This window comes from Diorhabda sublineata, chromosome 8, assembly GCF_026230105.1.
Source record: "Diorhabda sublineata isolate icDioSubl1.1 chromosome 8, icDioSubl1.1, whole genome shotgun sequence".
NCBI classification, from domain to species: Eukaryota; Metazoa; Arthropoda; class Insecta; order Coleoptera; family Chrysomelidae; genus Diorhabda; species Diorhabda sublineata.
The window spans coordinates 30,462,435-30,488,397 of NC_079481.1; the positions used below are offsets into that span (position 1 = coordinate 30,462,435).

General features: G+C 30.7%; 1 protein-coding gene across 3 annotated transcripts; it reads left to right on the forward strand.

The window, feature by feature from the left end:
* The first annotated feature begins 102 nt into the window (after positions 1–102).
* LOC130448490 (intersectin-1-like) lies at positions 103–25,069 on the forward strand. Of its 3 annotated transcripts, XM_056785907.1 has the most exons (21): positions 103–234; positions 303–483; positions 544–911; positions 963–1,278; positions 1,331–1,489; positions 1,543–1,763; positions 1,822–2,516; positions 2,576–2,950; positions 7,829–7,998; positions 8,055–8,211; positions 9,944–10,075; positions 10,203–10,409; positions 10,497–10,770; positions 10,833–11,000; positions 15,607–15,878; positions 17,261–17,498; positions 17,643–17,974; positions 19,455–19,683; positions 20,163–20,234; positions 23,390–23,614; positions 23,675–25,069. In XM_056785907.1, the coding sequence occupies exons 2-21, from the start codon at positions 305–307 to the stop codon at positions 23,827–23,829; spliced, it is 4,944 nt and encodes a 1,647-aa protein (XP_056641885.1). In that variant the 5' UTR covers positions 103–234; positions 303–304; the 3' UTR covers positions 23,830–25,069. The 3 variants fall into 3 exon arrangements, with proteins under 3 accessions (XP_056641885.1, XP_056641886.1, XP_056641887.1); XM_056785908.1 differs by lacking the exon at positions 10,203–10,409 and having other exon boundaries at positions 130–234; XM_056785909.1 differs by lacking the exons at positions 20,163–20,234; positions 23,675–25,069 and having other exon boundaries at positions 130–234; positions 20,273–23,527.
* The last annotated feature ends 894 nt before the right edge of the window (positions 25,070–25,963 follow it).

A 25,963-nucleotide genomic window follows, 5' to 3' on the forward strand; every position in this document is an offset into this window, starting at 1 on the left:
GGTTAAAAAAAACAACAAAAATTATCAATTTTGGCATATTTTACTGTATTCATGTATTCGATTGTAGTGATGACAGAAACGTCAGAAATCATTAGAAACGTCAATTTACTTCAAAATTTATTGATTAGTCTTGAAGGTAGTGACAATTCATTAGAGGGAGTATTCTAATAATCTGAAAATATTCGAATTTCGATGAATTTTTAAACGTACAAACCAAACATTCAGACTTATAAGGTAAAAAAAATGAAATTTTAGTGCGGGGTTGATAATAAATGTTTTTAAATTGTATTTTATCGATTTAGTTATGATGTCTGCTGCTGGGACACCCTCAACAGATCCATGGGTGATTCTAGCTAGAGAAAGAGCTAGATACGAAGAGCAGTTTAAATCATTGAAACCCAACAATGGTATCATCACCGGAGAACAAGCTAAATCGTTTTTCTTACAATCCCAGCTACCACCCATCATATTGGGTCAGATATGGTAAGTTTACATATTTTTTTATAATTCTATTGCTGAATCTCTATGCGTGCGCTATTATAGGGCACTAGCAGATACTGATGCAGATGGAAAAATGAACATAGAAGAATTTTCAATAGCATGTAAGCTTATTAATTTAAAATTACGCGGTTTTGACGTTCCCAAAGGACTTCCCCCGTCTCTTCTAGCTTCCCTTAAGGGTAATACACCTCCTGCTATTCCTCCATTACCAAATACAAACCTTGTTCATCCTCCAACTAGACCTGAACCTCCTAAAATCCCCCCTATGCTGACGACACAACCGGTTGTACCACCACAACAACCGTTATTACCGAATCTAATTGGACCAACGTCAAGCAATATTCAGGGAAGTGGGATTCAAACAGGAGTGATCCCACCTATGTCTAATTTTACTACAACTATTCCTACAGGTAGATAATGTTGTTTAAATGAAATTTTGTATTTACTAAGTTTATTTTAAGGAATTGTTCCACCTATGCAGTCAACTACACCTCTAGTTCAACCGCTTATTGATTCAGTACCACCAATGCCTTCCGCAGTTCCTCTAGTTTCTGGAATACCTCTTTCTTCATCTACTGTTCAACCTATAATGCCCAATACTGCTTTAGGATCAGTTCCAATGATACCTCCAGTACCGGTTAATACTGTTGCACCATTAACAGGTCCCGGTATATCACCTGGACAATCGGTAGGAGTTGTTAGTAGACCAGGGGCTACTAGTACACCTAGAGCTAGTGTTACCAGTTTGGAAAGGACGCATTCAATTGAATCTGTATCGTAAGTTGATATAGATATAGTTTGGTAGTTGTATCGAGTTGTTTATTTATAGAAGTCAACCAGAATGGTCGGTTCCTCATCAAACAAAGTTGAAATACACACAAATATTTAATACGACCGATAGGACACGTAGTGGATTCTTGTCAGGAGCTCAAGCTAGAAATGTTATGGTACAAACGAAATTGCCACAAAATATTTTAGCGCAGATTTGGTACTTTAGTTTAAATTTGTTAAATTCGATTTTATTTTGAGATATGTTTTAAGGGCTTTGTCTGATATGGATTCAGATGGTCGTTTAGGTTGCGAAGAATTCGTTTTAGCTATGCATTTATGTGAACAAGCTTCTTTAGGACATCCTCCTCCAACGAAATTACCACCGGATCTTGTACCGCCTTCGTTTAGAAGAACTAGAACTACTTCGGTTTCTAGTCAAGGTAGTGGTGCTCCGGTAGATCAAGATCCGGCGTCAACTTTATTACAACAGAGTGAGAGATTTTTCTTAGGAGGTATTTGAATGGAATAGAATTATTTGTTTATTTTTAGATTCGTTTGAAGATAAGCGTAAAGAGAATTTTGAAAAAGGTCAAGCGGAATTAGAACGCCGACGAAAAACGTTGTTAGATCAACAAAGACAAGAAAGAGAGGAGAGGGAAAGGAAAGAAAGGGAGGAGCAAGAGAAGAGGGAGAGAGCTAGACAAGAAGCCGAAAGGAAACGATTGGAAGAATTGGAAAAGCAAATGAGGGAACAACAAGAAAAAGAACGACTAATAGAAGAAGAAAAAAAGAGACAAGCCGAGCAAAGGGAGGCTGCTAGAAAGGAAATGGAACGGCAGAGACAATTAGAATGGGAAAAACAAAGATTACAAGAATTACAGAATCAAAGACAAAGAGAACAAGAGACTGTACTCAAATTGAAAGCTAAAAATCAGAGTCTCACTATAGAATTGAATACATTGAACGAACAAGTTAGAGAACTGTCTCAAAAAATATGTGATACCAGAATGGGTGTATCGAACGTTAAAACGACCATCGACGGAATGAGATCTACAAGAGATTCGCAAATGCAAGAAATGTCTCAACTCAAAAGCAAACTCAAAGAACAAAACTCCAAATTATTAGCGCTATCTCAAGAAAAGATCAAACTTGAAGCTAAAAATAAAGTGAACACACTAGATTCGGAGCAAACGAAGCGAGCCTTCGAAAATAAAGAAGTTACCATTAAAAATCTCAAAACAAAGGTAAGAAAAAATCATCGTTTTTCCATATTTTCTTTGCAATATAAATCACGTCGTTACAGGTCGAGGATATGGAAGGGGAAATAGAGGGTAAAATGGCTGACATAGAAAACAACAACAGCCAATTGAAGGACCTGAAAACCGATCTGAAGAATTTATTGAACGAATGCGAACAACTTTACACCGTATACGAAGTAAAGAGAAATACGGTTTTAGAAATGAAAAATTCCAATAAAATCAACGAATTAGACGCTTGGAAAACAAGTGATTCATGGGGACCCAACGTTGATGAAGCTACATCGGAATGGCCGACAGATAATTGGAGTACGTCTACTGATATGTCGAATTTACCAGGGGTTGTTAAATACAGAGCGTTGTATGAATTCGTGGCGAGGAATAACGACGAAATTTCCTTTCAACCCGGAGATATTATAAACGTAAGTTTTTATAACATTCAATTAAAATATATATCTATTTTTCATATAAAATTAAATTATTTAGCTTCTAATCTGAATGAAATTGTTTTTTTTTTTATTTTATTTTGGTTAAAAAACTTGTTAAAATCCATAAATAAACATATGTTGCATAATATAGTGTATGGACTGCTATACCAATTATATGTGAATACTAAACCGCGTCAGTTGCACCAAGATAGTTGTACCACGATACCATAAAACTTTTGATGCAAAATAATTTTGATCGATAAATACATAAATTAAAATTCTAATAATAATAATTGAACCAATTAAAACGATTTATTATTATTATTAGGATTTTAATTGATGTATTTATTGATGAAAATTATTTTATATCGAGCATTTTATAAAAACTTATGGTGCAACTGACGCGGTCTAGTTTCATATATAATTAGTATAGCAGTCCATACACTATATTATGTAACATATATATTATATGGATAAAACCAAAATAAAAAAATAGGTTATGGATGAAATTGGATTCAAAACGGGAAAGAGTGGGACATCTGTATATATACAATTTTTATTTGGGAAACCGTTATAGCCGTATTAACATCAATCATAGCTAACGAATTATTTCCAGTCATACAGGATGTCCCAAAAGTAGTTAAAAAAATCAAACATACATTAAAATTCTAATGATAATAATTGAACCAATTAAAACGATTTATTATTATTATTATTATTATTAGGATTTTAATTGATGTATTTATTGATGAAAATTATTTTATATCGAGCATTTTATAAAAACTTATGGTGCAACTGACGCGGTCTAGTTTCATATATAATTAGTATAGCAGTCCATACACTATATTATGTAACATATATATTATATGGATAAAACCAAAATAAAAAAATAGGTTATGGATGAAATTGGATTCAAAACGGGAAAGAGTGGGACATCTGTATATATACAATTTTTATTTGGGAAACCGTTATAGCCGTATGAACATCAATCGTAGCTAACGAATTATTTCCAGTCATACAGGATGTCCCAAAAGTAGTTAAAAAAATCAAACATACATTAAAATTCTAATGATAATAATTGAACCAATTAAAACGATTTATTATTATTATTATTATTATTATTATTATTATTATTAGGATTTTAATTGATGTATTTATTGATGAAAATTATTTTATATCGAGCATTTTATAAAAACTTATGGTGCAACTGACGAGGTCTAGTTTCATATATAATTAGTATAGCAGTCCATACACTATATTATGTAACATATATATTATATGGATAAAACCAAAATAAAAAAATAGGTTATGGATGAAATTGGATTCAAAACGGGAAAGAGTGGGACATCTGTATATATACAATTTTTATTTGGGAAACCGTTATAGCCGTATTAACATCAATCATAGCTAACGAATTATTTCCAGTCATACAGGATGTCCCAAAAGTAGTTAAAAAAATCAAACATACATTAAAATTCTAATGATAATAATTGAACCAATTAAAACGATTTATTATTATTATTATTATTATTAGGATTTTAATTGATGTATTTATTGATGAAAATTATTTTATATCGAGCATTTTATAAAAACTTATGGTGCAACTGACGCGGTCTAGTTTCATATATAATTAGTATAGCAGTCCATACACTATATTATGTAACATATATATTATATGGATAAAACCAAAATAAAAAAATAGGTTATGGATGAAATTGGATTCAAAACGGGAAAGAGTGGGACATCTGTATATATACAATTTTTATTTGGGAAACCGTTATAGCCGTATTAACATCAATCATAGCTAACGAATTATTTCCAGTCATACAGGATGTCCCAAAAGTAGTTAAAAAAATCAAACATACATTAAAATTCTAATGATAATAATTGAACCAATTAAAACGATTTATTATTATTATTATTATTATTAGGATTTTAATTGATGTATTTATTGATGAAAATTATTTTATATCGAGCATTTTATAAAAACTTATGGTGCAACTGACGAGGTCTAGTTTCATATATAATTAGTATAGCAGTCCATACACTATATTATGTAACATATATATTATATGGATAAAACCAAAATAAAAAAATAGGTTATGGATGAAATTGGATTCAAAACGGGAAAGAGTGGGACATCTGTATATATACAATTTTTATTTGGGAAACCGTTATAGCCGTATTAACATCAATCATAGCTAACGAATTATTTCCAGTCATACAGGATGTCCCAAAAGTAGTTAAAAAAATCAAACATACATTAAAATTCTAATGATAATAATTGAACCAATTAAAACGATTTATTATTATTATTATTATTATTAGGATTTTAATTGATGTATTTATTGATGAAAATTATTTTATATCGAGCATTTTATAAAAACTTATGGTGCAACTGACGAGGTCTAGTTTCATATATAATTAGTATAGCAGTCCATACACTATATTATGTAACATATATATTATATGGATAAAACCAAAATAAAAAAATAGGTTATGGATGAAATTGGATTCAAAACGGGAAAGAGTGGGACATCTGTATATATACAATTTTTATTTGGGAAACCGTTATAGCCGTATTAACATCAATCATAGCTAACGAATTATTTCCAGTCATACAGGATGTCCCAAAAGTAGTTAAAAAAATCAAACATACATTAAAATTCTAATGATAATAATTGAACCAATTAAAACGATTTATTATTATTATTATTATTATTAGGATTTTAATTGATGTATTTATTGATGAAAATTATTTTATATCGAGCATTTTATAAAAACTTATGGTGCAACTGACGCGGTCTAGTTTCATATATAATTAGTATAGCAGTCCATACACTATATTATGTAACATATATATTATATGGATAAAACCAAAATAAAAAAATAGGTTATGGATGAAATTGGATTCAAAACGGGAAAGAGTGGGACATCTGTATATATACAATTTTTATTTGGGAAACCGTTATAGCCGTATTAACATCAATCATAGCTAACGAATTATTTCCAGTCATACAGGATGTCCCAAAAGTAGTTAAAAAAATCAAACATACATTAAAATTCTAATGATAATAATTGAACCAATTAAAACGATTTATTATTATTATTATTATTATTAGGATTTTAATTGATGTATTTATTGATGAAAATTATTTTATATCGAGCATTTTATAAAAACTTATGGTGCAACTGACGCGGTCTAGTTTCATATATAATTAGTATAGCAGTCCATACACTATATTATGTAACATATATATTATATGGATAAAACCAAAATAAAAAAATAGGTTATGGATGAAATTGGATTCAAAACGGGAAAGAGTGGGACATCTGTATATATACAATTTTTATTTGGGAAACCGTTATAGCCGTATTAACATCAATCATAGCTAACGAATTATTTCCAGTCATACAGGATGTCCCAAAAGTAGTTAAAAAAATCAAACATACGATTTCTTATAAAAAGTACAAAAGTTATGGAAATAAAGTGGATCCATATGGTAACCAAGCCAGATAAGAAGGAAAAATGATAAAAAAATTATGAAAAAAATGTTCAAATCATTCAAAAGTTAAATGAAATCAAGTTTAGTGGAAAAATTTGGAGAAGAAATGAATCAGAAGCAGAGTGGGAACCAGTATATGAAGAACTAAAGGAAACCGTGGAAAAAATATGATATAGCAGCTGGAGGGAGTTGAATTGAAAAAATAGGGGAAAAGGAAAAGAAAATATGCCAAAGGATGAACAAATACAAGATTTTTTTCTTAAAATAATACCGGGAATTTAAAAAAAAAACAATTTTTATATAGGGCTGCTATCAGAAATCTATTTCTGTATCTATCCGGCATAGAATCATAATCTAAGCATACTAATTTGGCGTTTTCGAAGTTAGGGAATCCATTTATCTAGGTTATAGACATTCGAAATCAGTAATATCTAACAATAATTGAATTTATTGACTTCCGGTTTGGTTTTTTTAACTAGATTTATGTATTACACAAAATGACATATCGTATGTCATAGAAAAATATATTTTTCACGAGTTGTTAACAAATTAAGAATACATAACCATAAAAACGTGAACGACATTCATTTCGATCTTTTTCCCCCTCTCCAGCCAAATCTCCATCTCCAAAACATACCCCTCGCCCCCAAAAAAACCACTAGTTATCTCCGTTTTTTTTTTCTATTTAATTTTTGTCGTTTTGATGATTGATTCTTCAGGGATTACACACAATTGTTTAAAAAAAATGAAATTTTTGTGACAAATCCTCGATAAATGATTTCATTTATCAATTTGAGTGATACAAAAAAAAATCCGTAGGAAAGTTTCGTGTTTTCTTCTTTTTTTTCAATCATAAATTTTCATCTGATCATCGTGGCGTATAAAACATAAGATAATCTCATTCTATGACGTCGTTTATGTCATTTTTATCTATTTATATATGTAAAATTGAATCAATTTACATCCCCAATAAGACAGATAATAATTATTGCTCTACTCGCCCCCACTGCCACACATGAAGCACGACATTGCCACGAGTTCTCTTCGAACAACCATTGCGCAGCGAGTCAGTGGGAAGTGAGATGCTGAACGACGAACGTTACGCGGTTAAAGACGATTCCCGCGCTTTTAAAGACGATTTCCCGCCCATATAACTTGATAACTACGAATTTCGATATATTTTTAACGTTTACTTTTTAATCTTTTGTGAACTTGTGAAACTAGTTTCGTTATTTAAATTCCAAAAATAAAATATTTTCCATATACCCGGCGATTACGAAGATTTTTTGTAATTACTTATAAATTGGTGATCCCCACTTCTGAGGTGGTAATAATACCCGCGAAATGTATGGAAAAATGATTGTAGGTGCCGAAGGAACAAACAGGGGAACCGGGATGGTTAGCTGGGGAAATCAGAGGACATACCGGTTGGTTTCCTGAAGCTTACGTCGAACCGATTGATGGTATCGGCGTAAAAGACGATTTCGGTTCGAATCAATCGGCCGGTCTCGAAGAAACTGAAGCTAAACGTTTGGAGTAATTATAATATGTTTTAGAAAAGTTTCTTTTTTTTAATAAATGTGGATTTGTAGAGGGATAGCCGAAGTTCCCGAAGGATCCGATACGACTAATTCGTTCGAACCAACCCCCGGTGTTACGCAGATAGAAACCCAACCGGTTGTGGTGGATCAGAAAGTTTCTGAAGATGAAATCGAGTATTACATTGCTAATTATCCGTATCAATCACAAGTAAGTACTATATTTAATTATTACATTGATGTGGGTGAATTTTTGAAATCGACTGTAGAGTGTATTTCATTTTAGTGAAAAAATTTTCTTGAAAACAATCGTTGGCGAACATAAAACGTGTTCTTTTTCGTATTTAGGGGGTAATTCAACCATTTCAAGGGTATTTTTTTCATTATTATTCGTTTTCAGTCAAAACAACCCCTTAAAAAATTAATTATCTTCATATTTATATTGTGAGTGTAGCAACTTTTGAAATCGACTGTATACTGATTATTTTTTATTTAACAAATTTTATATTAGTGAAAAATTTTTCCTGAAAATACTCGTTGATGAACATAAAATGAATTTTTTTTATTTAGAAATTTATTTAACCATTTCAAGGGTATTTTTTTCATTATTATTCATTTTCAGTCAAAACAACACCTCAAAGAATTAATTTTCCCATTTAATTGAACTAATTTGTAATATAATAAAAATTCAATGGCCAACAATGAACTTTCAACAATTTTTTTCCAAATTTTGTGTTCTATCTTCGTTTTTATATCGTGTTGTAGCAACTTTTGAAATTGACTGTATACTGTTTACTTCCCTTAAAGTCATGAATAAACTTTAAACAAAACTTAAGTTAAACCTTGAAATACGTTCATTTTCTGTCCAAATGTTGATTTAACAATTTTTTTAATATGTTTTTTTCAAATTTTTAGTAATAACTTTTTACGAATATCCAAAAAAAAAACAATTTTCTAATTTATTAAAATAAATTGAAGAAATCCATAATCAAGTGAAAATCTGATGGATTCATACAGAAATATTCTAAAATTTCAAAAAATATTTACCGTATTACTTATTTTAATCTAATATTAAGTGAGGAAACTTTTGAAATCATCTTTATACTGCTTACAACACTTTTTTCACTTATAATTGAACAAAAAGTAATTAAAAGTTCCCAAAAATATATAAATCTATTAAAATAGCACTCAAAAATTTATAAAAAACTATTTTTTTCAATAAAATAATGAAAACTAAAATTGCACAACACACAACGATCCTCCATGACAGTTGTAACTTAAATCAAAATAGTCATGATTGAGACGAACTTCATATAAATTAAAATGCGGCGTTGCCGGGTCTACTAAATTTCAATAAGATATTAATAACCATTAATCTATTATGATTTATAAAAAATCGATTTTTGAGATACTTAATGATAAATAAATTGATTTTTACGTTATTGTTAACAACAATTACTACTTTTCATTTACTATTTAATTATATTAATAATAAATGTTAGGTAAATATAGATACGTAAATTGAATCGATGATTTAATACATTAATCGAATTTGGAATTACTATTCAATATATATTTTCATGTTTATAATTTTCGTTTTTTCAGTATATTGAATAATATTTATATCATGTTCTTTTATTAAATGTTTATTGAAATTTAATTTTACGATCCGGCAACGCTGGATTATGTCTTCGCTTTCTGATGTTCATATTGGACGCCATTACATTTATGTGTGTTTAACGTGTTTGACGTGATTTTAAAATATGAATTTAAAAATGTGTTGTCTTCAATAACGAAAGTTTTTTAGTGGAAGTTTTTACGATTTTTATTCATATTGGTGTTTAAAAAATTTCGTATTGTGAAAATTTAATATAAATAAAAAAAAATACAAGGTGAAATGAAACTTTGAGGTTAGTTCAATCTTTTTATTTTACCCTACAAAGGAACCAGGTGATTTAACATTCAACGCTGGTGAAATGATAGCAGTAATTAAAAAAGAAGGCGATTGGTGGACGGGAAAACTTGGAGACGCGATCGGCATTTTCCCGAGTAATTACGTACAAAAAGTCGACGTGGTAAGTACTTCATAACATTAAACCTTTCGCGATGATCTGTATTTGTTTAATTTGATATAACATCGAATTAATTACCGCATGCTGGTTTCTTTTTATTGTGTGTTGATACTAATCGAGTTTTAAATAGAATTCGACCGCCGCCGCTGCACCAACGGATACGATCGTGCAGGAACCGGCGCCTTCTCAACCGCCTCCGGTGCTTTCGACGGCGCTATCCGCCGAAGCGGTAAAAACAGCTTTGGCTAGCGTCAATGCACAAGCGCAAGCCGATAACGAAGTATCACAATTAACGAACAAAACTAAAGAAGAATCTCCAGTACAGATTAATTCGCAGGTTCGTGTGATACGCTACCAATATATCATTTCGGTTTATTTATTTATTTTTATTGTTGTTATTATGTGAATCGCTATTCTCTTATAGGTTTCCAAAAATAAAAAACCGGAAATAGCGTCGGTTATAGCGCCTTATCAATCGACCAGTCCGGAGCAATTGTCTTTAGCTAGGGGTCAGTTGATAATGATAAGGAAAAAAACCGATTCCGGTTGGTGGGAAGGGGAATTGCAGGCGAAAGGTCGGAAAAGGCAGGTCGGTTGGTTTCCGGCTAGTTACGTTAAAGTTTTGAATAGTTCCGGAAGGATAAGCGGTCGGACGACTCCGGTGTCTACTACACGTATGCAACAGGAAGTTGTTATAGGTGATTATAAAGTGATTTCGGATTTTCGGACGTGTTTCGATTATTATTTTTTCTCTCTATAGATAAAGTGATCGCTTTGTATCCGTATACAGCTGGCAATCCTGACGAATTGACTTTTGCTAAAGACGATATTATTAGTGTAACGGCTAGAGAAGAAGAGGCTTGGTGGAGGGGTGAACTTAACGGCGTTTCTGGATTGTTCCCCAGTAACTACGTCGCTCCTTTACAATGTAAGTGATCGATTTTTGATCAATTTATTTTGTTTATAGCGTTTTCGTTTCAATTATTTCTATATTTCTATAAGTAAACGGTCAAAATAATCGTTTTTGGTGTTCTAAGACTAAATCATACGAATAACTGTGTTAATGAGTAGTTTTAAATCGAATTTTGAAATTTTCTTGCTTCAAAATTAAGGTATTTTTAGATGGTACCTCGTATAATCGAAGGTCTTGTGATTAACGCCTAATGCATTAGTATGTTTCGATTGTACCTCGTATTTTGTTAACAACTTTTTTTGGTGTTAACTTCGTATTTCAATTTGTTTTCGTCAGTACCTCGTATTGTTTATGGTATTACGTCGTAATTTAATTTGTTTTCGACAGTACCTCGTATTGTTTATGGTATTACGTCGTAATTTAATTTGTTTTCGATGATACCTCGTATTTTTTTGGTGTTAAGTCGTGTTTCAATTTGTTTTCGACGGTTCCTCGTATTTTTTTGGTGTAACGTCGTATTTCAATTTGTTTTCGACAATACCTCGTATTTTTTATGGCATTACGTCGTATTTCAATTTGTTATCGATGATACTTCGTATTGCAATTTGTTTTCGACGGTTCCTCGTATTTTTTTTGGTATAACGTCGTATTTCAATTTGTTAACGATGATACCTCGTATTTCAATTTTTTTTCGATGGTGCCTTGTTTGTAAAGTGGTCAATGACCTACGATAACAATGGCGGTGTGTGACGTCACTGTGTTCCCAGACGCGAATGAATCTGTTCTACAACGTTGCCAAATTTTAATTATATCTCAGTTTCGGTACTGAATTTATAATGAACGATCAAAAGGTACAAAAAAGATTTGACGTTTACTTATACAAATCCATTCATATTTTCAGCACAAAATCTTTTTTTTTTTTTTTGTTTAATTTTGTTTTCTTTAAATAATTATTTAAAGATGACAAAAATTTTTGTTTCTAGGAACATTGCACCCATCCTACCATTCAACGCTGAATAGTATAATATATAGAATCATTAGGATTTGTAGCATTATTATTATTGTTATTATCATGTACGTGTTTTTCTTAAATTTTAACGAAAAAATGTCTGCGTTTCACGTAATTGTGCCCATTTTAATATTTAATTTAAAAAATCGAAAAATAATTTAATTTTTCCCAAACAAAACCGTACACAGGGTGTTAGTTTCTAAAATAATGACAAAAAATGTTCTATTTTGCATGTAGTAAATTAATTTTTATTGTTTATCGTTTTCTGATCCAACATTTGTTATAATTCTTCCGATATTTATTCTCTTCTATCTATTCTGAAATAGTTTAAATAATATGGTGAAAAATTAATTATTAAAATCGATAAAATTATGGTTTTAAACTAAAGAAAAGTGGATTTTCTAATGAAAGTATGAATTTTTTGATGTTTTGGTGGAAAATTTTGGAAAACTAAAATTTTTATTTTAGAATTGTTTGAATGCTTTCCCTTTAAATAATTGAAACACGTAAATTCCATTAACTGTTGCGTAAAATAGGCCAGGTTACGTTTTTATTGGTGGAATATTTGGGTAAACCAAATTCGATTCGATTTAATATTGCGTTGTGAAAATTTATTTTTTTGGTGGAATATTTTGGAACACTAAAATTCTAATTAGTAGAATAGGCCAGTTTAGGATATTAAAACTCACTTTTTTTATTTCAAATTTTTATTGCTTTGATGGAAAATTATTTCAGAGATTTACAGACATTTTCTCACTAAACAACCCCCCAAATCATCAAAACAAATAAATTGAATAGAATTGTTTGTAAAATAGGCCAGTTCGAGTTGTAAAAACCGGATTTTTGTAGATATTTCAACTTTTTGAGTTTTTGGTGGAATATTTTAAGCAATTAAATACCTCATTCCAGATATTTCCAAACATTTTCTCACTAAACAAACCCTCGAATCATCAAACCAAATAAATTGAATAGAATTGTTTGTAAAATAGGCCAGTTCGAGTTGTAAAAACCGGATTTTTGTAGATATTTCAACTTTTTGAGTTTTTGGTGGAATATTTTAAGCAATTAAATACCTCATTCCAGATATTTCCAAATATTTTCTCACTAAACAAACCCTCGAATCATCAAACCAAATAAATTGATTAGAATTGTTTGTAAAATAGGCCAGTTCGAGTTGTAAAAACCGGATTTTTGTAGATATTTCAACTTTTTGAGTTTTTGGTGGAATATTTTAAGCAATTAAATACCTCATTCCAGATATTTCCAAACATTTTCTCACTAAACAAACCCTCGAATCATCAAACCAAATAAATTGAACAGAATTTTTTTAATAATAGGCCAGTTCAAAATGTACAAAGTAGATTTTTGCAGTTTTTTTCTCGGCATTTTAATTTTTTTGGTGGAATATTTTAGGAAACTTATTTTTTTAATCCAGATTTTTCCAAACATTTACCAACTAAACCACCCCCTCAAAACAACAAACGAAATAAATTGAATAGAATTTTTTTTAAAATAGACCAGTCCGAGGTGTAAAAACTCGTTTTTTGTAGTTATTTTCCGACATTTCAACTTTTTATTTTTTTGGTGGAATTCTTTATGAAACTTGTTCCCTTATTCCAGAGGTTTCCAAACTTTTTCTCACTAAACAACCCCTGAAATAAACAATTCAATTATATTATTAAATAATGACATTCAATACTTTAATTTTAGGTTATGTTTGACATTTAAGAGTTGTTTTTCCATATTTTCTTCGTTTTTATAGCAAAATTTTATTAAAATGAGCCCAATTGACGTTCGCTTTCAAATATATTCCATGTATTTAAATATTTCGCTTGTGAAATTGATAAAAATAAATTGAGGTTATGTATTCGGCATGGGAATAAATCTCATTCTACTGATTTTCGATTATCACCGACAAAATTTTCATGTCGTGTGTCTAGATTTTCCCATTTTTTAAAAAACGTGATTATTATCGTTATGCTCATTAATTTTTAAGTTGTAAAAATTGTGTTATTATTAATTTTTTTCAGCAAATAGTTTGGTAGGGTGGGTACACAATGTCCATATTTAATTTACGGTAAGATTATTTCGGTCGTTTCCAATTTAATTTTTTTATGAATATTTAATTGTTTTTTTTACTATTTTACCACCCTACTGAACCAAATGCTGCACATTCTCGAAATATTTGTGTATAGGGTGGACTAAAATACTAAATTTCCATCGATTTTTTTGATTTGATATTCCTTTATCTTCTAAAATCTCACAGAAACCAAATTTTTTTCAACATCTGTTAATTGACAAACAACCCTCGTATATAACGTTACTTAATCAACATTACTTAATTATCAACCCCCAACATTATATAATGAAAAACGAAATTCATGTACACACCTCGTATATCACGTAATGAACCGTCCTTACAATACAAACATCCCTCATTTATTACATAAAAAACATCCCACCTATAAAAACATAATGATCAACCCTTGTATATTACATGATAAATACCCTTCAAAACGAACAGTCCTCGTATATTACAAAATAAACAGTTCACGTATATTAATTAATTAACAATCCTCGTACATTACATAATGAACAACACTCGTATATTCCATTATTAACACTCCTCGTATATTACATCATGAACGGTCCTCGTACATTACATAATGAACAACACTCGTATATAACAAGGTGAACAGTCCCCGTATATTACATCATGAACGGTCCTCGTATATTACATAATGAACAACACTCGTAAATTCCATTATTAACACTCCTCGTATATTACATCATGAACGGTCCTCGTATATAACAAGATGAACAGTCCCCGTATATTACATCATGAACGGTCCTCGTATATTACATAATTTACAATCCTCGTACATTACATAATGAACAACACTCGTATATAACAAGGTGAACAGTCCCCGTATATTACCTCACGAACGGTCCTCGTATATTACATAATGAACAACACTCGTAAATTCCATTATTAACACTCCTCTTATATTACATCATGAACGGTCCTCGTATATTACATAATTTACAATCCTCGTACATTACATAATGAACAACACTCGTATATAACAAGGTGAACAGTTCCCGTATATTACATCATGAACGGTCCTCGTATATAACAAGATGAACAGTCCCCGTATATTACATCATGAACTGTCCTCGTATATTACATAATGAGCAGTCCTCGTACATCATATAACGAACAGTCCCCGTACATCAATCACTAGATGGAGAAATCTTGTATAATACATAATAAATAGCCCTCGTATATAACATTTTTTAAAACGTATACGTACGTTAATCATTTATTACAATATTTTCGTGATTGTTTATTGTGAGTTTAAACGAATTTAGTATTTTAGTTCAATTTATCCAAATTCTGTCTTGGAACGTACCCACTTTCGAATAAAAAAAAATGTTTCGCTTACCACACAAAATGGTATCAATCACCTTCATCGTTATATTGAAGAGCATTAAAATAATTGAATATTCGAAATCTTTTATTTCATTTTTCTAATATTACCTTTCCCCCACTTCCTTTTCGGTAATGCACATAGAATAAAGTGTAATTATTTTTGCTCTGAATTCATTTAGCTCCCCAAGTACAGCCCGGAATAAATAAGAAACGTCGGGAATGTGTCAACGAATTTATACAAACCGAAAAAACATACATCCACGATATGTCGCTAGTCCACGAAGTTTTCGAAGAACCTCTGAGAAAATGCAAATTGATATCTCCCAAAGAAATCGATGATATTTTCGTCAATTGGCAAGATATAATCGATTGTAACAAATCTTTTTTGAGAGATTTATTAAACGCGAATAAATCTGGTAGCGATATGATCGGACATATTATTTGCAAACACGTAAGTATATGTAACAGAAAATATCTTGGAAAGTCGATTAAATTAAACGCTTGGCAACGCCGAAATCGTTCTATAAACGAACGCGACTTAGGTTCACGATATATTCAATACTTCGAACGAACGCGGGGTGGTTGCGCTCTTTTTCTATCTCTCATATTTCGTAATTTGTCTTCTCTCTCTTATTTTGATGTATCACGTTGAACATACCGATTCTCGTCCAATCTCCGCGGTTAAACAGTTGCAAACATGAACTACGGAAAGTAGCGTCTGCTAATTTTATCACATAATCGAGTGGAAGTTTTAGTGAAAAGTGAGGTTATGATGTTTTAAAAATCTCTTTTTTTACCAATAATTCGTAGTAATATACCCGGCGAGTGATAAAGTTCGTGTGTGAATTAATAGTGAAGTATATTTCGGATAATTTCAATTATGTAAAATTATAATGGTAAATATTTTTTTTATTTGTTAAATCAAGTGTTTGATCGTGAAATACAGTAACTTCTACTACTTGAGTTAGTTTTAATAAACGGATTTTAACAATTTTTATTTATAAAACTAATTTGATTGTATTGATAACTTGATTATATTAACGAGTTTGAAATAATAATTACATTTGTTTTTTTTTCATTTTTATACGTGAATATCTGAAAATTATTCATTTTAATATTTTTCAATCATTAAAATCGGAAATATCCAGTTTTATTATCAATGGAATATAGAGAAATTCGGCAACAGACATATGTTTGATCTATTTATGACAGTTATAACCTCAAAAGTATAGAGTTAATTCAATATTCATAACAGCTGATTTGACAGTCCGCCATTTTGTCTAGAAGACATTAGGACATAGATAAGTTTTAATGAATTTAATCCCGAATTCAAACTTAATCATATAAATATTTTTTCATTATTTATTTATGCGTAGTTAACTATCAAAATCTTTGGTTTCAACATTACTAGCCTATAATATATCCTTATATTATTTGTAGTTACGCTGTTGCCAATTTTTTCACTTGTGATAATCAAAACTTATTTTTTTATAAAATAAAACAAAATATTACCCAGTTAATAATTAATTAATTAATTATTCTTATAAATTCCCATAATTACTTTTAATTATTTGAAATTGTATATTATGTACATATATCGTATCGTATTTTTTACTCACCCTGTATCCGTACATCGTCCGTCTCGTTGCCAATAGTTACATTTTTAGCGTTAAATTTACGCCGTTGCCAAACTTCGCGGTTGTGACATTAACATAGGTTATCGACCTCATGATTGTAACAGCTGACGAGGTTCAAAACACAGGGTCGGCTCAAGATGTAAAATCACATGATGTTGACGTTAATTATATTTTGATGAGTTGCAACATTTTTTAGCTACCGGAAATGAAAGCTTACGTAACTTTTTGCGGTAAACAATTGGATAGTGCAGCTCTTTTACAAAAATTGACCGAAAATTCGACGGCGTTTAGGGAACAAGTAAAAAAATGTCAAAATAACGTAGCAACAAAAGGGATGCCCTTATCTTCTTTTTTAATAAAACCAATGCAGAGGATTACTAGGTATCCTCTTCTAATTAATAAAATATTAGAAAACACCCCTAAAAATCACCCAGGTAAGAAATTTGAGGTTAGGAATACAAAATCGTACAATAACCGTTACTTTAATATCGTCTTCTCCCATCTCTATTATTCTTTGGGAACGTGTTTCAGTCGAAAATGCGCGAAAACTTCGTTTTATCGATGATTTGATTTTACAGATTACAAAAATCTTCGACAATCTTTGAAAATATCCGAAAGTTTTTTGAATAGCATCAACGAAAACGTCAGGTTAAAAGAAAACGAGGACAGGTTAAATTGGTTGCAACAATGTGTTCAGAACGATTTGAATTTGGTATTCGATAGCGAAACTAATAAATTGGGGCCACGTCAATTATTACATTACGGCGTTTTCAATAAATTGAAGAGCAACAAGGAGTTGCTCGGTTTTTTGTTCAACGATTTTTTCATGTTTGTACAGGCTACGAAAAGTTTGGGGGGCCAATTTACTTTTCAGATTAACGGAAATGTCTCCTATAAAATTTATAAGCAGGTGAGTTTCGTCGTTCGGACATTTTCCGTTAGAATTTAACCTAAAATTCCTGTCCTGTCAAATTATTAACATTCCATTTCCCGAATAAATAAAATAATCGTTACAGCGTAGAGACAAATTGTTTTATTGTTAAACCTGTATAATTATGATATATTGGCAACGTTGTAAACAGCAATAGACTGCAATAGTCCAGTGAAATTCTACAAAATGGTTGGATAAAATGAAATTATTTACAAAACGAATTTATGGTAGTTTTTTTTCATTATCAAACATTTACAATTCATTCCCATTGGTTTATTATTTTTAATTATTTAGCTCCATTATTAACAAATTCTTATTTGTTATAATTTTTTATAATGGGTTCAGATCTGGATGATGCGGTGGTAATACCAGTGTTACTAAAAGTGTGGCAACAATTCATTGGTGAATTTTTGTATATTGGGTTCCTATTTTTGGTCGTAAAAAATCGATAAATTCATATTTTCAGTAGTTTTTTTTTTTTTCGTTTTGGTCGATTTTTTCCGCGCATTTGAAATGAAAATTTAAAAAAAGTTTGAAAATTGAAGTTGCAACACTTTTTTTATTAAATCATAGTGAAGATCACGCGGTGTTGTAAAGAAAGAGAATCTAACCTAACCTAAAAAATTTCTAGAAATTGTTCTTATTATCATTTTTTTTTATATATTTTCCTGAATTCTTCGAAAATTTTATGGTTTTTGGATTTTCTGTTGTCAAAAAAGTGTTGAAATTTTAGTTTTCGAGCTAAATCTCGTTTTTATCTTTATAATCTTTCATGATCAAAAATAAGACAGACTTCGGACATACCGAATGATATAAATTTTATTTGAGGAACATAATTCTAAATCTTTGATTTGTGGTAATTTTTGCAAAAAAAATCATTAAAACAATTTTTTCCGATTCAGCAATTGATAATTTTTAAATCAATTAAATTGTTCACCTCGTAGATAATCTTTAATAATAATCTTCAAATCCAACTAAATATTGAAAATTAAATTAGTCAACCTGAAAACATAATTTGACTGTACTATAAATTTGCTCCGAATCGAAGTCTTGATCAATAATGAACCGAATCGATGAGGTGAACGAACCCAGTTTTGTTAGTGCGCATGCGACAAGCTACTCGTTTATTATTTCAATTGCAACGTTGCCGTTTTTACAGAATTGTTTTAATTGTTGTTTATACTTATTTTTATTATAAAATTTTGATACAAAAAGTGAATTTTCATGGAAATTTCTTATTAAAATACGTTTATTTATTTATAAGATTATTAATCGTGTATTAAATTCATTATATTCTAAATAAATTTTATGAGAAAATAAAACCGGCAACGACGCAATAACGCGAGTCTGTAAACGATTTTGTCTCTCAGCTGTAACGTCTTTCATTCACATTTTGTGGTTATGTTTTCAATATTTCGGGTTTAGATACGTGAAAAAAATGCGTTTTACCTATTTTCAGCCAATTTTAATGCAGCATTTATTAGCAACTAGAGAAAGTGGTGAAAATATGGAAAACGGTACCGATTCCAATAGAATTTTGAATATACACGACGAAAAAAATACTTATAAGATATCGCTTCTGGTTCATTCGGTGAGCGAATGCAATTTTTGGATGAAAAAAATCGAAAATGCGAAAGAAACGTGCTTGAAAATGTTCAATTTGAATTTGCAAAATAAAAGAAAAACACGTGAGTACCATATTACGAAAATTATGCTTTTTTTCGTTTAAAACATTCGGAAAATAACAAAAAAAACATTATATAAACAAGTATTTATTCTACCAACAGCTTTTACTTCAAGATTTATCTATTTCTATATATACAGAATGTCTCATATATTATGAATTTTGAAAAATCACGTTTAAACTTTGTTTATGGGTGTTTGTTGAAACATTTGTGAGTCTACGTCATCGAATCTTATATATATTACGAGGGTTGATTGAAAAATTGATAAAAATCAATGAGGGAAAGTTATAAATTAGTTTCGAAATAATTAAATAAATTCAACTATTTTATTACAAATTTTTATCGATTAATTCCACTTTTTTTTTTTTAATTTGAATTTGTTTTCACCGAGTTCGATATCGTAACTTCAACTTTCCAAACGACCCTCGTAATTCAACATCTAATTCCTGTTCGCTTTTGTCTTTTCTATTTCGTCTGTGCAGAGCTTCACCTAGGGCCATCTTGCGGACGTCTACTCGTACTCGTCCAAAAAGGGAAAAGGTTTATATCTACGGGTGAGTATCTAATTCGTTTTCTTCTTTTTTTTTTCCAGTACCTTATAGTCGGAGAATATTATCGGTGACGGTACTCGAAGCTTACGAATTGATCTTAAAGAAAAGCGACGAAAACGGCGGCATTTTTAATTATTGGAAAGGTATTTTCGACTGAAACTATCGGATTGTATGAAATACGAAAATATATTCATAAAATGCGATATTTCTTTCATAAAAACTGTAATTGTCAAAAAAATCTACAAAATAAAGACATTTAGACAAGAGACACCTGGTTAGACATCCAACAGACAAAGATAACAGACGGTTAGACAAGAAACAGACATTTAGACAAGTAATAGCTGATTAGATTTGAAACAGACAAAGATAACAGACATTTAGACTTGAAACAGACGGTTAGACATTCAACAGACAAAGATAACAGCGGTTAGACTTGAAACAGTCCGTTAGACATCTAATAGACAAAGATAACAGACGGTTAGACATTCAACAGACAAAGATAACAGCGGTTAGACTTGAAACAGCCGGTTAGACATCTAATAGACAAAGGTAACAGACGGTTAGACAACAAACAGACAAAGATAAGAGACATTTGGACTTAAAACACCTGGTTAAACATTCAACAGACAAAGATAACAGCGGTTAGACTTGAAACAGACAAAGATAACAGACATTTAGACTTGAAACAGACGGTTAGAAATTCAACAGACAAAGATAACAGCGGTTAGACTTGAAACAGTCCGTTAGACATCTAATAGACAAAGATAACAGACGGTTAGACAAGAAACAGACATTTAGACAAGTAATAGCTGATTAGATTTGAAACAGACAAAGATAACAGACATTTAGACTTGAAACAGACGGTTAGACATTCAACAGACAAAGATAACAGCGGTTAGACTTGAAACAGTCCGTTAGACATCTAATAGACAAAGATAACAGACGGTTAGACATTCAACAGACAAAGATAACAGCGGTTAGACTTGAAACAGCCGGTTAGACATCTAATAGACAAAGGTAACAGACGGTTAGACTTGAAACAGACAAAGATAACAGACATTTAGACTTGAAACAGACGGTTAGACATTCAACAGACAAAGATAACAGCGGTTAGACTTGAAACAGCCGGTTAGACATCTAATAGACAAAGGTAACAGACGGTTAGACATCAAACAGACAAAGATAACAGACATTTAGACTTGAAACAGACGGTTAGACATTCAACAGACAAAGATAACAGCGGTTAGACTTGAAACAGTCCGTTAGACATCTAATAGACAAAGATAACAGACGGTTAGACAACAAACAAAGATAACAGACATTTAGACAAGAAACAGCTGGTTAGACATCCAACAGACAAAGATAACAGCGGTTAGACTTTAAACAGTCCGTTAGACATCTAATAGACAAAGATAACAGACGGTTAGACAAGAAACAGACATTTAGACAAGTAATAGCTGATTAGATTTGAAACAGACAAAGATAACAGACATTTAGACTTGAAACAGACGGTTAGACATTCAACAGACAAAGATAACAGCGGTTAGACTTGAAACAGCCGGTTAGACATCTAATAGACAAAGGTAACAGACGGTTAGACATCAAACAGACAAAGATAACAGACATTTAGACTTGAAACAGACGGTTAGACATTCAACAGACGAAGATAACAGCGGTTAGACTTGAAACAGTCCGTTAGACATCTAATAGACAAAGATAACAGACGGTTAGACAACAAACAAAGATAACAGACATTTAGACAAGAAACAGCTGATTAGACATCCAACAGACAAAGATAACAGCGGTTAGACTTGAAACAGACAAAGATAACAGACATTTAGACTTGAAACAGACGGTTAGACATTCAACAGACAAAGATAACAGCGGTTAGACTTGAAACAGTCCGTTAGACATCTAATAGACAAAGATAACAGACGGTTAGACAACAAACAAAGATAACAGACATTTAGACAAGAAACAGCTGGTTAGACATTCAACAGACAAAGATAACAGCGGTTAGACTTGAAACAGTCCGTTAGACATCTAATAGACAAAGATAACAGACGGTTAGACAAGAAACAGACATTTAGACAAGTAATAGCTGATTAGATTTGAAACAGACAAAGATAACAGACATTTAGACTTGAAACAGACGGTTAGACATTCAACAGACAAAGATAACAGCGGTTAGACTTGAAACAGCCGGTTAGACATCTAATAGACAAAGGTAACAGACGGTTAGACATCAAACAGACAAAGATAACAGACATTTAGACTTGAAACAGACGGTTAGACATTCAACAGACGAAGATAACAGCGGTTAGACTTGAAACAGTCCGTTAGACATCTAATAGACAAAGATAACAGACGGTTAGACAACAAACAAAGATAACAGACATTTAGACAAGAAACAGCTGATTAGACATCCAACAGACAAAGATAACAGCGGTTAGACTTGAAACAGACAAAGATAACAGACATTTAGACTTGAAACAGACGGTTAGACATTCAACAGACAAAGATAACAGCGGTTAGACTTGAAACAGTCCGTTAGACATCTAATAGACAAAGATAACAGACGGTTAGACAACAAACAAAGATAACAGACATTTAGACAAGAAACAGCTGGTTAGACATTCAACAGACAAAGATAACAGCGGTTAGACTTGAAACAGTCCGTTAGACATCTAATAGACAAAGATAACAGACGGTTAGACAAGAAACAGCTGATTAGATTTGAAACAGACAAAGATAACAGACATTTAAACTTGAAACAGACGGTTAGACATTCAACAGACAAAGATAACAGCGGTTAGACTTGAAACAGTCGGTTAGACATCTAATAGACAAAGGTAACAGACGGTTAGTCATCAAACAGACAAAGATAACAGACATTTAGACAAGAAACAGCTGGTTAGACATCCGACAGACAAAGATAACAGACATTTAGACTTGAAACAGACGGTTAGACATTCAACAGACAAAGATAACAGCGGTTAGACTTGAAACAGTCCGTTAGACATCTAATAGACGGTTAGACAACAAACAGACATTTAGACAAGAAATAGCTGGTTAGACTTGAAACAGACGGTTAGACATCTAATAGACAAAAAAATAGTAGAAAAACTGATTTTTTGTCGTTTTTTCTTTGATTAAAGGTAAAACCCATACGGATAACATCTATTGCAAGGTGTTGTTGGGTACCCAAGAACAGGAAACTGACGTGGCCAAAGAAAATATAAATAACGGCAATAACATACAAAACGGCGCCCCCCACATTCCGGCTTTGGTGTGGAATCACAGCATGCAGTTTCAACTCCGGAATATAAATCAAGAGAATCTTAGTTTTGTCGTTTATAAACAAAATCTTTTCAGTCCGGACGGTAAGTTTATTAACATAAATCGACGATACAATTTTATTTTCCATTTTTTTTTGTTCCAAGAATTTTTAGGACGAGCCGAATTGAAAATAAAGGATATTTTGAGGGATTCCCAAAATCACAACGGTCCCTTAACTAAAAAGCTCATCTTGCACCAAGTCGAATCCGGTGAAATAACCGTCAAATTAGATTTACATTTGTTCGACAATTTTTTTTGAATATACCTCGTAGCTATCAAAACGCAGCTAGTTTTTTCGAAATGGTAGAGATGCAGCTATTCATTTGTACGAAAAAAAATATTTTGTTTAATAAATTTTTTTATCTAAAATTATAGTGCAAAAAGTTTTTTAAGAAATTTTTTCGTTCCCCAATTTTTACTATCAAATTTGTATTAGTAATACTTTTTTTAGTATCTAAATACGTCCCTGCAATTCACATAATCTAATCTACCAATTACGCTTTATTACCACTGTATACGTAGCAGTAGCCACTGCCGATTTATTTATATCATAACATTCCCATATGCCTGCATCATAATCGTCTATCTTTCTTCCTCCTACTACTAGCCATGTATAGGAACTTAACCTCAAAATATTTCAAGTTCATAAAACGAATTTTGGTAATGGTTACTATGCCAATTAACGTAAATTTAGAGCGTGGTGATGATTCACTATTTATTCCGAAGTGTTCATGAAATTATTATTGTTGTAGACAATATATTTATCAAAAATGCTCATTGTTATGAAAGCTTTAATAAAATCAAATATATAATGTTCAATAATTATGATTAATATCATTTTACAATTTTAGCTATATATAGAATGTACCAATTAAATTGATACAATCGGTATTTGAAAAAGTTATTGATTCGAAGTGTTTTTTATGCAAAAAATTATATTTAAACGAGAAAATAAATTCCACTAATAATAATTGTAATAAATCTCGACCAATAAGTGCAACAGTTTTATAACAAATCAAAAGCTTTCTCGATTTTTTCCTATTTTAACAATTTCTACTAATTAATTTGCAGTTATTTTAGGTTAATATATGTTTTTTTTGTACTTACACACTTTAATTTCTTGTTTAAATATATACAGGACGTTTATAAGAAGCCGGTGACTTTATTTGTACCAAATAACGTTTTTGACATATTTTTTATTCGATATTTTGAATTTTTAAGTTTATTTTTTTTATTTCCATTTCATTCATGTTTTATTTTGAAATATCTTATTCTAGTTTGATGCCGATTCTACTTTTAGCTTTCCTTGCACAAAATCAGACATTTTGACATATACGTTGATGATTTTTGTTAATTTTTGTATAGTATTTAAAGACACAACTTCGTATTACTATTTTATACTAAATTGAAATGATACTGTATAATTTTTTTATAAAATATTTGTTATTTCAATCATAAATGTTTAAAAATTGTTCAATATACACATTCAGTATTAAAAAGTAGTTTTATTACCTTACCTTTGTTTCCTATAAATTCCTGCTTCGTTTCATTAATAAATACTCATATTAGAGTAAAAGAAAAAAAGAATTTGTTTTCTTTAAGTCAAATAACAAATAAATCAAATAATTTATTCACAAGCCAGCCTCTGAATCGATAAATTAAATAAATAAACAAACCTAACCTAAAAAAATAACGATTTAATTGTTGCTTGGACAATTAAATTGAATAGGATGTAAATGTACTTACGAAAATAAATAATTCCTTAGATTACGTTTATTTAATAGTTAAATAACTTACTCTACACATGTTTTGAAAGTATGCGAATATATGAAATTGTTTTGATTTACTAACAACAAATCTATCAACACCGATTGTGACATATTACTACCAACTTTTAGATCGAAATCTTCACTGAAACACGAATAATGATTTCAGTTACACTTTTGATATATGAATATCATAGAGTCGTAGCAATTGTTACACAAAAGTTCGTGAATATTTGACAGTTTCTTTTTACATCGTTGCCACGTTATAAATTATTCCCTAGTTGATATTATAAATTATTCTAAATGTCGAACGATTGTATTCAATTCGATAAATGGGAAATTACAACGAAAATTGTTTCGATTTACTAATAAAAAATCTATTAAGACCGATTGTGACATATTACTACCAACTTTTAAATAGAAATTTTCGCTGAAACACGAATATTGATTTCAGTTACACTTTTGATATATGAATATCATCGAGTCGTAGCAATTGTTACATGAAAGTTCGTGAATATTTGACAGTTGCTTTTTACATCGTTGCCACGTTATAAATTATTCCCTAGTTGATATTATAAATTATTCTAAATGTCAAACGACTATATTCAATTCGATAAATGGGATATT